This window comes from Narcine bancroftii, chromosome 1, assembly GCF_036971445.1.
Source record: "Narcine bancroftii isolate sNarBan1 chromosome 1, sNarBan1.hap1, whole genome shotgun sequence".
In the NCBI taxonomy this organism is placed as follows: Eukaryota; Metazoa; Chordata; class Chondrichthyes; order Torpediniformes; family Narcinidae; genus Narcine; species Narcine bancroftii.
This window is the reverse complement of record NC_091469.1, coordinates 198,658,857-198,674,801: the sequence shown is the minus strand read 5'-3', so window position 1 is coordinate 198,674,801 and position 15,945 is coordinate 198,658,857. Positions and strand designations below refer to the sequence as shown.

At 44.5% G+C, this 15,945-nt stretch overlaps 1 protein-coding gene across 3 annotated transcripts in view; it reads right to left on the bottom strand.

Annotated features, from left to right (window-relative positions):
* Nucleotides 1-15,945, bottom strand: part of garnl3 (GTPase activating Rap/RanGAP domain like 3) — a 393,291-nt gene that overhangs the window by 66,083 nt on the left and 311,263 nt on the right. For 2 of the 3 annotated variants that reach the window (XM_069906232.1, XM_069906300.1), the window contains one exon: nt 13,356-13,460. The exons of the other annotated variant lie outside the window; for it this stretch is intronic. In XM_069906232.1, the coding sequence (XP_069762333.1) occupies nt 13,356-13,460 (105 nt within the window). The remainder of the gene's footprint in view (nt 1-13,355; nt 13,461-15,945) is intronic. 3 annotated transcript variants of the gene reach the window in all.

The window sequence follows — 15,945 nt, the reverse complement described above, 5'->3', positions numbered from 1 at the left end:
ACCTAGGTATCTTATTGCTTGCATTTGCCATCTAAATGGTGATTCCTTCTTAAATTTTGAGAAATCCGCATTATTCATAGGCATTGCTTCACTTTTATTTACGTTTATCTTGTAACCTGACACTTCTCCATATTCCTTCAATTTCTTATATAATTCTTTTATTGATAGTTCTGGTTCTGTTAAGTACACTATAACATCATCCGCAAATAAACTGATTTTATATTCCTTGTCTTTTATTTTTATTCCTTTTATATTATTATCTGTTCTTATCAATTCTGCTAGTGGTTCTATAGCTATCGCAAACAATAAAGGTGATAGTGGGCATCCCTGTCGTGTTGACCTGCTTAAGTTAAATTGTTTTGTTACATGTCCATTTACTGTCACTTTCGCTAATGGTCCCTTATATAATGCTTTAATCCAATTAATATACTTCTCTGGTAAACTGAATTTTTGCAATACTTTGAACAAATAATTCCATTCTACTCTGTCAAAGGCCTTCTCTGCGTCTAAAGCAACTGCTACTGTTGGTGCTTTATTCCCTTCTACTGCATGAATTAAGTTAATAAATTTACAAATATTGTCTGTTGTGCGTCTTTTTTTGATAAATCCAGTTTGGTCTAGATTTACCATTTTCGGTACATACTCTGCTAATCTGTTTGCTAATAATTTAGCTATTATCTTATAATCTGTGTTAAGTAAAGATATTGGTCTATATGACGCTGGTGTAAGTGGATCTTTCCCTTGCTTTAGTATTACTGTAATTATTGCTGTTTTACATGAATCTGGTAAGCTTTGCGTTTCATCAATCTGGTTGATTACTTCCAGGAGGGGCGGAATTAATAAGTCTTTAAATGTTTTATAGAATTCTATTGGGAATCCATCCTCTCCTGGTGTCTTATTATTTGGTAATTTTTTAATTATCTCTTGTATTTCTACTATTCCAAATGGCTCTGTTAATTTATTTTGTTCCTCTATTTGTAGTTTTGGTAGTTCAATTTTAGTTAGAAATTCATCTATTTTCCCTTCTTTCCCTTCGTTTTCAGTTCGGTATAATTGTTCATAGAATTCTCTAAAGTTTTCCTTAATTTCTTTTGGATTATATGTAATTTGTTTGTCTTTTTTCCTTGATGCCAATACCATTTTCTTAGCTTGTTCTGTCTTAAGCTGCCATGCTAGGATTTTGTGCGTTTTTTCACCTAGTTCATAATATTTCTGTTTTGTCTTCATTATATTTTTCTCCACCTTATATGTTTGTAGTGTTTCATATTTTATTTTTTTATCCGCCAATTCTCTTCTTTTAGTAATATCTTCCTTCATTACTAATTCTTTTTCTATATTTACTATTTCCCTTTCCAACTGCTCTGTTTCCTGATTATAGTCCTTCTTCATCTTAGTTACATAACTTATTATTTGCCCTCTAATGAATGCTTTCATTGCATCCCATAGTATAAACTTATCTTCCACTGATTCCGTATTTATTTCAAAATACATTTTAATTTGTTTTTCAATAAATTCTCTAAAATCCTGCCTTTTAAGTAACATGGGGTTCAATCTCCATCTATACATTCTTGGAGGGATGTCCTCTAACTTTACTGTCAATATTAAGGGTGAATGGTCCGATAGTATTCTAGCTTTATATTCTGTTTTTTTTACTCTATCTTGCATACGAGCTGATAACAAAAATAGGTCTATTCTTGAGTATGTTTTATGTTTAGCCGAGTAATATGAATATTCCTTTTCCTTTGGGTGTTGTTTCCTCCATATATCCAAAAGTTACATTTCTTCCATCGATTTAACTATAAATTTGGTTACTTTGTTCTTTCTGTTAATTTTTTTCCCAGTTTTGTCCATATTTGAATCCAAATTCAGGTTGAAATCCCCTCCTATTAATATGTTCCCTTGCGTATCTGCTATCTTCCAAAAGATATCTTGCATAAACTTTTGATCTTCTTCGTTAGGTGAATATACATTGAGTAGATTCCAAAACTCCGAATATATCTGACATTTTATCATTACATATCTCCCTGCTGGATCTATTATTTCCTCTTCTATTTTAAATGGCAAATTTTTACTAATTAATATAGCTACTCCTCTTGCTTTTGAATTATACGATGCTGCTGTTACGTGTCCTACCCAATCTCTCTTTAATTTCTTATGCTCCAATTCAGTTAAATGTGTTTCTTGCACAAATGCTATATCAATTTTTTCTTTTTTCAGTAAATTTAGCAGTTTCTTCCTTTTAATTTGGTTATGTATTCCATTAATATTTAAAGTCATATAGTTCAACGTAGCCATTTTATACTTTGTTTATCTTCCCTTTCCGTTTCTCCATCATTACCTTTCCTTCTTATCCATTTCTGTTTTCTTGTTTTGAATCCTTTATAAGACAACATTCCTAAAACATCAAACATTTTCCTTATTCTCCTATTTAAAACTTCTTTAGCCCCAATCCCCCCTTCCCCTCCTGAGTTGTCCTTTATCCCTTGTCGGACAACCACATCTCCCCTCTCCATTTGGATTTGCGAATTCACTCGCAAGCGTCAGCTGATTTTGCAGTGACCGTAACACCCCCCCACCCAGCCCCCCCCAGAAAAGATTTCACTTTTCATATGTGACAAAGGTCACTCTTTTAATTCCTTCCTTATTCCCTCTATTCCTTTTCCTTCCCTTATTAATTCTTGTCTATACTATCTATATTTTCCTCTAAATACGGATACATTCATGTATGCACATTATACATATACACACATATACCTCTTTACCCACATACATATAAATCGTGGTCATTTTTACTCTTATTACATGTCTTCATCTCTCTGTTTGTTTTGTAGTTGTTCTGCAAATTTCCTTGCTTCCTCTGGATCCGAGAATAGTTTTTTTCCTTAAGATCGCTTTCGATGTTTTGAACTCCTTCCTCCTCTTCAGGAGTTCAAAACTTATGTCTTTTTAGTTTGCAGTCTTTTGTACTCTCGTTACACGTCTTCATCTCTCAGTCTATTTTGTAATTGTTCTGCAAATTTTCGTGCTTCCTCTGGATCCGAGAATAGTTTGTTTTGTTGTCCTGGAATAAATATTTTCAATACCGCTGGATGCTTTAGTATAAATTTATACCCTTTCTTCCATAAAATCGCCTTTGCTGTATTGAACTCCTTTCTCTTCTTCAGGAGTTCAAAACATATCTGGATAAATGAAGATTTTTTGCCCTTTGTACTCCAGTGGCTTATTGTCCTCCCTTACTTTTTCCATTGTCTTCTCCAGTACCTTTTCTCTTGTAGTATATCTTAGGAATTTTACTAAAACAGATCTTGGTTTTTGTTGTGATTGTGGTTTAAAGGCCAATGCTCTATGTGCCCTTTCTATTTCCATTTCTTGCTGTAGTTCTGGACATCCTAGGATCCTAGGGATCCAATCTTTTATAAACTCTCTCATATTCTTGCCTTCTTCATCTTCCTTCAGGCCCACTATCTTTATGTTATTTCTTCTGTTATAATTTTCCATTACATCTATTTTCTGAGCTAACAGATCTTGTGTCTCTTTAACTTTTTATTAGATTCCTCTAATTTCTTTTTTAAGTCCACTACCTCCATTTCTACTGCTGCTTCTCGTTCTTGCACCTTGTCCATTCTTTTTCCCATTTCTGATAAGGTCATATCTATTTTATTCATTTTCTCTTCTGTATTGTTTATTCTTCTTCTTAAATCATTAAATTCTTGTGCTTGCCATTCTTTAAATGACTCCATGTATTCTTTAATAAGAGAAAGTATATCCTTTACCTTGCCTTTCCCTTCTTCTTCTATTTCACTGTACTCTTCCTCTTCTTCTTCCTCTGGGTTGGCCATCTGTTGTTTCTTTGTTGCCCTTTTCTTCTCTTCTTTCTTGTTTTCGTTGTCTTCTATGTTCTCCTCTTGCTGCAGGTGTTCTGCAGCTGTCGTTGCTGGCTGTGGAGATCGACTCCCCAGCTGGTCACCCCTCCCGTCGGTGATTTTTTGCATGCGCGGTTGCGCACTCTTACTCTGCTCAGCGAGCCATTTTTGTAGTCCATATTCTACCGACCTGAGGGAGCGGGTTTTTCTCTCCACCGCGGGCCTCTTCGAACAGGTAAGGCCTTTTCCTTCATCTTCCGTTGTCTTCTCTTCCTCTCTTCTTACCGTTGGTTTCGACTTTTCTTTTTTCGTCGCCATCTTCTTTCCACCTTTATATTCACTTTACTTTGATTTTTATTTCTGTGCCTTTGTGTTTTGCTTTGTTTTTTCTGACTTTTCTGGAGAGGGCTGGAGTTCACCGTCCGGCCACTACTCCATCACGTGACTCCCCTTCCCAGAGAGCCAATTTCATGGCCTTCCATACCGTCGTGTTTTCCTTTTCAACTTGTCCATTCCCCTGGGGATTGTAGCTAGTTGTCCTGTTTGAAACAATATCTCTTATGAGCAGGTACTGGCATAGCTATTCACTCATAAATGATGAGCCCCGGTCGCTATGGATATAGCTGGGATACTTGGACAAGGTGAAAATAGAGGGCAAAGCCCTGATGACCATGGTGGTGGTCATGTCTGAGCAGGGAATGGAGAATGGAAAACGTGAATACTCATCAATAACATTGATAAAGTACACGTTTCGTTGGTGGAAGGGAGGGGACCCTTGAAATCGATACTGGATCGTTCGAAGGGGTGGGATGCCTTTATCAAGTGCACATTGTCAGGGCATTAGAAGTGCGGCTTGCACTCCATGCAGGCCTGGCAGGACCTGGTCATCTCCATGATGTCCTCAATGAAGCAGGGCAGGTTGCATGCCTTGATGAAATGAGCCATGTGGGTAATACCAGGGTGGCAAAGTTCATTGTGCAGTGACCGCAACTGGCCGGTGTATGCAGAGGCACAGCTTCCTCTTGACAGGGCATCTGGAGGTTCATTGAGAGTACATGTCCTGGATGCTATGTCGTAATTATAGGTGGAGAGTTCAATCCTCCATCTGGCGACCTTATCATTCCTTATTTTACCTCTTTTTGCGTTATTAAACGTAAATTTCACTGATCACTGGTCGGCGAGCATTGTAAATTTTCTGCCAGCCAGGTAATGCCTCCACTGCCTGTTGGCCTCTACAATAGCTTGAGCCTCTTTCTCCACGGATGAGTTCTGAAGCTTGTGGCCTTGTAGGATGCAAGAAAAAAGACAAGTAGCCTGTCCGCCTGGTTAAGGGTAGCGGCCAGAACTACGTCAGAGGCATCGCTTTCCACCTGGAAGGGATGTATTCTCGTCCATTGCATGCATGGTGGCCTTTGCGATACAGTTCCAAACGTAGTCAAAAGCCACCTGGGCTTCAGCTGATAATAGGACTTTTAAGAGGAGGTAAACTTTATCTGCAAAGTGAGGGACCCATTGGGCATAGTAAGAAAAGAAGCTCAGGCACCTCCTTAAAGCTTTCATGGTCTTCAGGATCGGGAGGTCAAACAGGGGGCCCTTCAGGATCGGGAGGTCTAAGAAGGGGCCCTTCAGGATCGGGAGGTCTAACAGGGGACCCTTCTCCACCACATAGCCCAGAATTGCCTCATGTTTCTTCTGGAACATGCACTTACTGGAGTTGTATGTGAGGTTCAGGGATTTGGCCGTGTGGGTTGGCAACATGGTCTTCCAGAGAATGTCCACAAAAGGTGGCATGGTCGAGATAAGAGAAGGTGGCCTTTAACCAGTACTCATTGACCATTTTGTCCATCTGTCTCTGGAAGACCGAGACCCCATTAGTGATGCCAAAAGGGACCCTCTGGAACTGATAAAGCTGTCCGTCTGCTTCAAATGCTGTGTAGGGATGGTCCTCGGAATGGATCGGTAACTGATGGTATATAACTTTCAGGTTGATGGTCAAATAGACCCGATACTGCATAATTTTGTTTACCATGTCTGAAATTCGAGGAAGGGGGTATGCGTCCAGGAGTGTGAAGCGATTAATTGTTTGGCTGGAGTCAATCACTAGCCTGGACTTTTCTTCCCCTTTCACGATTACCACCTGGGCTCTTCATGGGCTGTTTCTAGGTTTAATTATATATTTTTGAGTAGTCGCTATGTCTTGGCTCTGATAAATTCCCGATTCCCCACACTGTATCATCTGCTCTTTGTAGCTATTGGTTTGCAATCAGAAGTCAGGTTTGGAAACAGTGGAGGGTGGGGAGGAAATCAATATTTAAGGTGGAGAGAGCACATATGATGTCTGGCTTTTGGGACATTACGCACTGTGATTGGAGGGGAGTGGGCCAGAGTACTCCATGGTCATGCTTTTAAGGTGACACAGAATGTCCAGGCCCAGCAACATAGAAGCACACAAATCCTTCAGTACATACAATTGGAACCTACAAAATTCTCCCCCTTTTACAGTTAGATGTTCTATACAATACCCTTGCGAAGCTAGGAAAGTATGATAGTCTGTCAGATACACTCAAGTTGTACCGCAGAGCCATCACAGAGTTTATAAAGCTCTCAGTGGAGCTAATGTCTACTAAGCAATCAGTCAAGTGTCTGTTTACCCTCACCTCCATCGTTGAATTATTCAATTGGTGAGATATTGCCTGATCCAGGACGACCGATGCCAGTGCTCCAGAAACCCCGTTGCTCCCCATACTGATGTCAACTCTCTCCTCTTGGCCCTCGTACAGACAAGATGGAGTTGACCACGAGGCCGTCCTCCATCTTGATCCAACGTAGGACTAGGTGGCACTGACCTCGAGGTGCGGTAAGATGGCCGACGTGGCTTCCTGTGATGCTTCCCTTCTGGTGGCAGATGATTCGGGGGTTGCACACATGGTTGCCCTCTTTGGGTTCCATTTAACCCAGCAGACCTTCACTCAGTGCCCTGGCTCACTGCATCCTGAGCACACGGAGTCCTTTGCGGGGCATCGGGCGCAGGGGTGCTGTGTCTGTCCACAGAAGTAGCATCCCCAGTAGCACGTGGCCGCAGTCCTCTGAAAAGGTGCTGCTTTTGCCCATGAGGTCATCAGTTCCCAGTTGGGCGTGCTCAAGCACTTTCGCCAGCTCCAGGGTGCTGGCCAAGCCTTTCTTCCCCAACTCCTGCCACGAGGCTGTCCTGGATTTGTTCCTCCTCTCTCACCTGGGCCATGCCACTTCGTAGTGGCATTTTCTGGTCATGGCCCACAGTTCAAGGACATAATTGTCCAGCGACTCACCCGGATGCTGCCGACGTTGAAAGAGTCAGTGCCTCTCCAATATATCATTCTGGGGCCTCATGTAGTGGGCCTTCAAGCCTTTTTTGTCCGACTCATATGTAGCACAGTCTCTGATGACACCGAACCCTTTGGGGCCAATTGAGAGAGAAGTGCAGATCTCTGTAGACTATAGGAGTTGAAAACGTCTTGCATTGCCATCAGGTAGGACTGGAAGCAGTCCATCCAGTAGGCGAATTCCTCTGGGGCCTCAGGGGACAGAGGGTTGACCTGGGTTGACCTGGAGCATGCCTGGCTTCAGCAGGCATCCTGCTTCAAAAGTTAAGCACTCAGAGACAAGTGAGGAGTACAAACAGGCTTTTAATAGCTTACAATCAATGGCCGGTAAATACAATAGTTCTCAGGTGAATCGGAGGCAAGGCGGGGAAACCAGGCTTTATGTGGGGTAGGTGAGGGTGGAGACAGGGGAGGAGCCAACCATCGGAACAATACATAGACAGTGAATTCCAATTCACTGCAGCGATACACCACTGTATAGTGTTGCTTTGTTATTGGTACTATGTGTATATATGTTTCACGTGTATGGCTAGACCCACATTCCCTTGTTGTCTCCACCCCCTGGAATCCCCTAATAAAGGCAGTTAAGGCAAGTGCCTCCCGCAGTACAAGTCCTGGGATCAGGCCAGAACAGGACCATGGTCCATGGCTTATGGTATTAGAAGCCTGTTGTCCAGCAACTCCAGTTCTTTGGGTATTTTTGATAGTGTATCACTTCCAATTACGTTTCTGTGGCTGCACCCTTCCATTGCATCATTTTTATGATTGTCCCTGCCTCTATCACTTTCTTTGGTGGCTTGTTCCACATACCCACAGCCCTCTGGGTGAAGAAAATGTTTCCACATCCTTAAACCTTTCCCCTCTCACCTTAAGTCTAGTTTTAGTTTCATCTACTCTGGGGGAAAATAAAGTCTATGACTATTTACCTGATCTATACCCCTCATAATCCTCTCCAAGATTTTCCCTCAGCCTTTTAGGCCCCAGGAAGAAAAGTCCCAGCCTATCCAGCCTCTCCTTGTTATTCAAGCCTGCCATTCGTGAATATTTTCTGCACCCTTTCCACCTTCATAATTTATTACCTCCAGCTGGGTGACCAGAACTGCACAGAGGACAGTGAGAAGTGTGATCTCACCCAAGTCTTGTATGGTCATAACACCATGTTCCAAATCCTACACTCACTGCCCTGTACACCTGTGCCGCCACACTCATGGAACTATGTCTCCATACCCCCAAGCCTCTCTGGTCCTCAACATTTTGGCGGTACAGTGGTGTAGCGGTTAGCACAACACTGCTACAGCACAAGCGATCAGGACCAGGGTTCAAATTCCATGCTGTCTATAAAGTCTTTGTACATTCTCCCCATGTCTGCGTGGGTTTTGCCCGGCGGGGGGGGAGGGGGGGGTTCCGGTTTCCTCCCACCATTTGAAACGTACTGGGGGGTGTAGGTTAATTGGGTGTAATTGGATGGCATGGGTTTGTGGGCCAAATGGCCTGTTACCGTGCTGTATGTCTAAATTAAAATTAAATTCTCCAGGGCCATGGTGGGAAAACAGCAACCACTTAGCCACATCAGTGAAGTTAGGGAACCATGTCATGAATTTCCCTTCAGCATATAAATACGAGCTACAATTAGCTCATTCAGCAATGCTACTTTTCATATGGGTCATGTTCCCAACATTTTAGGTAGGAAGAGTTTGTACACCTGTGTATTGAAGTAAAATAACTTGGTTGAGAGTGGTTGTCTCCTTATCAGACGGCCATTGTCTATTCTAAAAGAATCCTGACCTTTTGGAAAGGATAATGCTAAGGCAGAGACTTCAGTGTCAGGTGGGCTCTACATGTTTTGTTCATCGCAGACATTAAAGGTGCAATGAACTGGGATTCACTGGTAGGGTGTTATGCTGATGGCTGGTCCCGCCTCCCAGCTCCGCCCCCATCTGCTTACATATAACCCTGGTTTCCCGCCTAAACCCAGAACCCTTCTGAAGACTACTGTGAGACCCTACCCTTAGTTATAATCTAATAAAAGCATTTGTTCTCCCTTCAGTTGTGAGAGATTTTATTCACGCTACAATTTTATTAACTTATTCCCTAACGATGGAAGCGCTACTCCAGCCAGGTATACTACTGATAGACTCTCTGTCCCTCAACACAGCTGAAGAGTTCACATATTGGCCACACTGCTTCCAGGCCTACCTGAACATGACCAGAGATGTCTTCCACTCCGATGAACTCACGAGGTCTGCACTCGTTTCGAGGATAGGAACGAAAGGGTATCCACTCATCATTGCGTGTAGTGGTATTGAGGCGTTGAAGGCTCAGTACCTGAAGTCGCAGAACGAGGTCTTAGTGAGGCACCTACACGCTCTATGTCACCAGTGGCCAGGAGATACCATCAATGATTACCTGTTGGAGGCTATGGGCTGTGTTCACGAGGAAGAACAGATCCAGGACACTCTCATCGCGGAGATCTGCTCGAGGTACATGAGGCAGCGACTGCTCGAGTCGGGTAAGAAGGACCTGGCTAGCCACGACGAACTGGCCAAATCACTGGAACAGGCCAAGCTCGAGAACAACGACCTCAAAGCCAGCAAGCTCGCTCACCCAGGTGACTCCTCCCAAGGACTGGCTGCACCTGCTACCCCTGCCCTAACGGCTGCCGCTTCCCATGCTAGGGAGTGCTTTTTTTGCAGCAAGAGCCAGAATCCCTGATCTCATTGCCCGGCAAAAGACTCCAAGTGTTACAGCTGTTGCAAGAAAGGACATTGGAGGAGGGTTTGCCATGCGAGGGGAAGCCTGGGGAAATCCATAGCCTGCACCGCTCCCGGATCCGATCCAGCTCCAAGCTGTCTGGCCTGAATTCACCTGAACCGGTTTGCTGTGTGACATGCCAACCGAGGGTGGTGGTGAAGAAACAGTGTGAAAAGGTTCAGCGGCAATCTTGCCATGACCCAAATTCAAATTCAGCACCGTTATCACTGGAGGAAAGAGGGTGGCCATCTTGCCGCGCCACGAGGTCGACGCCATCTTACCCACACAGGGCAACAGTGGGGGATACTCGAGTGAAGAACATGGAGTCTCTGGGGAGCTAGCCTCAATGGTCTTAGATCAGGACAGATCTCACCAGCTCAGCGACTTCATAGTGACTGTGAAGGTAAACGGACATTCCACTAAATGCCTAATCGATATGGGCTCTATTGAAAGCTTCATAGACTCACAAACTGTGCAAAAATACAACCTGATGTAGCCAACCCACATGCAGCCTCTCCACACTGAATGTCGACCCTCCTCTTCTCTTCCGAATTTGATTGCAGACTGCAAACTCATTGCTACTAAGAGCAGGAGGTACAGCTCAGAAAACCAAGAGTTTATAAAGTCAGATACTCAGCATCTGCTGGATGAAGATATCGTCGAACCTAGCACCAGCCCATGGAGAGCGCAAATGGTAGTGGTAAAAGGGGAGAAACAAGTCCAGGCTAGTAATTGACTACAGCCAAACTATTAATCGGTACACGCTCCTGGACCCATACCCCCTCACTATGATATCACACAGTATTGGGTCCATTTGGCCATCGACCTGAAAGCTGCTTATCACCAACTGCCAATCCGTTCAGAGGACTGTCCATATACAGCATTTATGGCTAACGGTCATCTCTATCAATTTCAGAGGAATCCTTTCAGAATTACTAATGTGGTTTCTACCTTCTAGAGACAGATGTACAGAATGGTGGATGAGTATGGGTTGAAGGCTACCTTCCCCTACCTCGATAACTTCAACATCTGTAGCCACACCTTGGAAGACCATGACGCCAACCTCCAGAGTTTTCTCCACGTGGTGAGAGCCCTGAACCTCACTTATAACCCTGACAAATGCGTGTTCAGGACTAAATATCTGGCTAGGCTACGTGGTGGAGAATGGCATCATTTGCCCTGATCTCGATAGGATGCTCCTCCTGTTAGAGCTCCCCGTTCCCAGGACCACAAAGGCTTTGAGAAGATGCCTGGGGTTTTTCTCATATTATGCCCAGTGGATCCCTCAATATGCTGATAAGGTTTGCCCTCTCTTAAAAGCCACTAATTTCCCCCTCAGCTGAAGCCCAAACGGATTTTAACTACCTTCAGAACTACATTGCGAAAGCTGCCATGCACGCGGTGGACGAGAATGTACCTTTCCAAGTGGAAAGCGATGCTTCAGAAGTAGCCCTGGCCACTACCCTCAACCAGGCGGGCAGGCCAGTTGCATTTTTTTCAAGGACATTACAAGGCCATGAGCTCCGGAACCCATCTGTGAAAAGGAGGCTCAAACCATTATAGAAGCCATAAGGCACTGGAGACACTACCTGGCTGGTAGAAGATTTACACTCCTCACTGACCAATGCTCAGTCACATTCATGACAAGAGGGACAAAATCAAGAATGACAAGATGGCTAGGTGGAGGATCGAGCTCTCCACCTACAATTATGACATTGCCTATCAGCCAGGAGCCCTTAATGACCCTCCAGATGCCTTATCCAGAGGAAGCTGTGCCTCTGCACACACTGGCCAACTGCAGTCTCTGCATAATGAGCTCTGCCATCCAGGGGTCACCCGCATGGCTCATTTTGTCAAGGCGCGCAATCTGCCCTACTCCATGGAAGATGTCAGAGAAATGACCAGGTCTTGCCAGGTCTGCGCAGAGTGCAAGCCGAACTTCTACCGCCCCACAAAGGTGCACCTGATCAAGTCATCTAGGCCCTTTGAACAGCTCAGTGTTGATTTGAAGGCACTTCTCCCCTCCACGAACAGAACACCTTCTTCTCTATCATTGACGAGTACTCCCGCTTCTCATTCGCCATTCCATGTCCAGGCATGTCCACTTCCACTTCATCAGTCATAAAGGCCCTAGACACCATTTTTACTCTGTTCGGGTATCCCAGCTACATTCATAGCGACCGGGGCTCATCCTTTATGAGTGACAAGCTACGCCAGTACCTGCTGGCAAGGGGGATCTCATCCAGCAGGGCTACTAGCTACAACCCCCGGGGAAATGGGCAGGTTGAAAAGGAGAAACCCACAGTCTGGAAGGCTGCCAAACTGGCCTGGAAGTCAAAAGGCCTTCCAGACTCACGCTGGCAGGAAGTCCTTCCTATGGCACTCCACTCTACCCGTTCGTTACTATGTACCGTGACCAATGCTACTCCTTATGAGCTTCTATTCACCTTCGAAAGAAGGTCGGCATCAGGAACTATACTCCCAATCTGGCTCATCACTCCTGGTCCAGTCCTTCCCAGGAAACACGTGAGGAGAAACAACACCGACGCCTGGTGAAAAGGATGAAATTGCTCCACACCAAACCCATGTACGCCTATGTGGAGTACCCAGATGGCAGGGAGGACACCGTCTCCATCAGGGACCTGGCACCCACCGTAACAGAGGGTCTGTTGCCTCAGCAGCCCTGTGATACACGGAGCTCGTTCTCGCCACCCTCAGTCAGGGCTTCAGGGAATCTGGTTTAGGAGAAAAGTGCATCCCCCTCTACCGTTGAGCGAGAGACGCAGCCTGCCTCTCATCCTTCACAAGGGAACCAGGAGATCCATGGAGTCCAAGGCCCCCCAGTGCTAAGGCGCTCCACCAGAATCTCTGGACCCCCGGACTGCTTAAACTTGTAGATTTGTAAATAACTGTATATTTTATGACTTTTTTTCTTCTCTGAATCCATGTTCTCTGTCTTCATTCACAGACCCTAAATTCTACAGGAAGGGGTGAACGCAGTGAACTGGGATTCACTGGTAGTGTGTTGTGCTGATGGCTGGTCCCACCTCCCGGCTCTGCCCCCATCTACTCACATATAACCCTGATTTCCTGCCTAAACCAAGAACCCTTCCGAAGACTGCTGTTGAACCCTATCCTTAGTTATAAGCTAATAAAAGCATTTGTTCTCCCTTCAGTTGTGAGAGCTTTTATTCACACTATAAAGGGACTCATTAAAATCCCTACCTTTGTCCTGTAAATGACCTGTCAAAGTGCAGATCAAGCTAATAGCACAAGCAGGCCGATGACTTTCCTGTGTTGACCAATTAAAGAAAGGGACATTACACCCTGTGGTCCACATTTCTGATGGAGTCCTCTTCACTGGTTGGATACAACTTACTTGACCCACTCGGACAAATTCTGCCTGGCGTGCCTCTTCTTTCTTCCGCGCTGACTTAGGAGACTCAGGCAACACATCACTGAAGGAGCGCCTGTTGAGCATGTTCTGGATACACAGTGAAAGGAAGAGTAAGCTTTCTGTGCCAGCTCACCCTGCTCGATCAGTTATTTTAATTCATAGACGTCACAGATCTAGCAACCCACAGGCATTTGCCATCAGCAGCTGTCCTCCTGCAGCTCCTTCGTTTTGGATTCTACAAACTGCAACCCCAAATGATTGCTTCGACTTCAGCCAGATTTTTTTTTTAATCAGAGGTGGCACTCTATGTAATCATGCAGGTGCTGAGAACATGGCAGTTCTGGAGTTATTGCAATGAATATTCCCAGCAACTGCATGGCTGAACACAAAGGTGTCTCGGTATTTAAATCATCTCATTTCCTTTTATCGATTTTGACGGAGATGAGTTTAGCTCTGACAAAAATGAAATCATTGCACGTTCCTCTCACTGGACACAGACTGGAAGATCATTTCATTGAGTAACTTGGGTCTGTCCACTGCAATAATAGGAACCTCCCACTGGCCAACCATTTAATTCCACACCCTATTCCCACACCGACATGGTCTCATGCACTGCCAAAATGAGGCTACCCACAAATTGAAGGATCTGCACCTAACACAGGTACTCCTCGACATACGCCTATGTTCTGGATGACTGGTTGTATCTTGGAATGGACGTATGTCAGAATTGTATACTTCCCTTGTTAGTTGGGGTCCCGGGGCTGGGTGCCACCATCTTGATTCCTGTGCTTCAGTATGCATGGTGGGTTTGATTATTGGATTTCGGTTGGTGCATGTGCAAGAGTTAAGCACCCTAACGATATTGAATTCGTGCTCTTAACTCTCATACATGCACCAACCGAACTCAAATACACGAACCCACCATGCATGCACTAACTGAGGACTCACACATACGCACAGGAGTCATGACGGTCGCGCCCTTCCTACTGAACCCAGGACGCAGATTAACAAGGGAAGTAGGCACATTTCGGCTCTTACATACCCTGTACCCCTGATGTAATTTGACAAATACAACATAAACCAAGTAAATGTTATAATTGTCTTATTTTTAAAAAAATTTGGTTGTATGTGCAGATGGATAGAAGTCGTATAAGTTGCAAGTCGGGGAGTATCTGTATTCCGTTTGGGCACTAACCAACCAGACAGGATTAATCGACCTCCAGTTTCTGATAAACCCCTCCCCCGAGCTGCTCTCTTTCCAAATCCCTCTGTCTCTTTTCCTTTCTCTTTTTCTCCCTCCCTCCAGCTCCCCCCTCCCCATTCAGTGACCCTCTCCATATCACCTCTCAGCATTTTCCTCTTCTACCCTCCCTCCAATATCAACTGATGACCCGTTGGCCTGAGCTTCTCTCCTGCACCTCCCTCCCTCCTCCGCTGCCCCCTTCCCCACCTTTTTTATTCAGGCACCTGCCTGCTTTGTGCTCATACCATGTCGAAGGGCTTTGGCACGAAACGTTGATTACCCTGTGCTTCCTATGAAAGTTGCGTGACCGGCTGAGTTTCACCAGCACCTTTTAATGTTGCACATTCCTCTCATTCTCTCTCTCACTCTTTCCTCCCCTGACTGGCTAAAGCTAATACTAATTATTATAATGTTCTGTCTCATCTTGAGGGCTGGCCAATAACTAACTTCCGATACCAGTTCAGATGGGGAGCACTCGAGGAAAAGGGTTGAATTTTTTCCCCATCCTATGCCAGGGTGGTACTGCTGTAGGTTAATTTCAATAGGACTACAGGGAAGAAAAATAAAGATGAAAGCTTCTTTCCTTTAATTACTTGTATTTTGTCTTTAATGTGTTATGACTTTCCAGTCTGGGTCATACAGTATGGAAATAGGCCATTTGGCCGACCAAGCCTGTGCTATCAACCATCAATATTCTGAACCCCACCCCTTCCAGACTCTACTAGAAACTGAGGCCAATTACAGTGGCTACTGTAGCCAACTAACACCACCCCTCCCCCCCTCCCCACCCCTGGTTTTGGATGAACTCAGGAGATTAGGGTCAGAATCCTTTGTCAAGACCTAAGCTTTCAGCCCATCCACCAGTTCCTTCCAACTGGCAACATGTTGCCAAATTACTTTCATAGCACTGACCTCACCTACTCCACAAGCCTAGCCTCGAAATGTGACAGAGGAGAAGAGTTTTAAAAGTTTCCAAAGCAAATTGGTCTCACTAATCCTCTTTTCAAGAAGAAACCAAATTTTCAAACAGGCTGACTCAGGGAATGAGAAACCAACTAGAAACTATTAACACAACACATGTAAAAGCCTGGGTTTTAACCCCTCCCTCTGGTACAGATGGACATCTAATTCTGATTCAATTCTATTTGAACCTCATCCCAATGATGCAATCTTTTCAGATGTTCACTTGTAGTTTAGATTCAGTTCTTTTACATCATAAGCTAAAGGATAACAAAATCTCATAATTCATATCATTGCTTTTATAATTTAGCTCTAAGGTTGGTGCACAGTTAGCACAGTGCCAGCGACCCAGGTTTGAATCCCCCACTG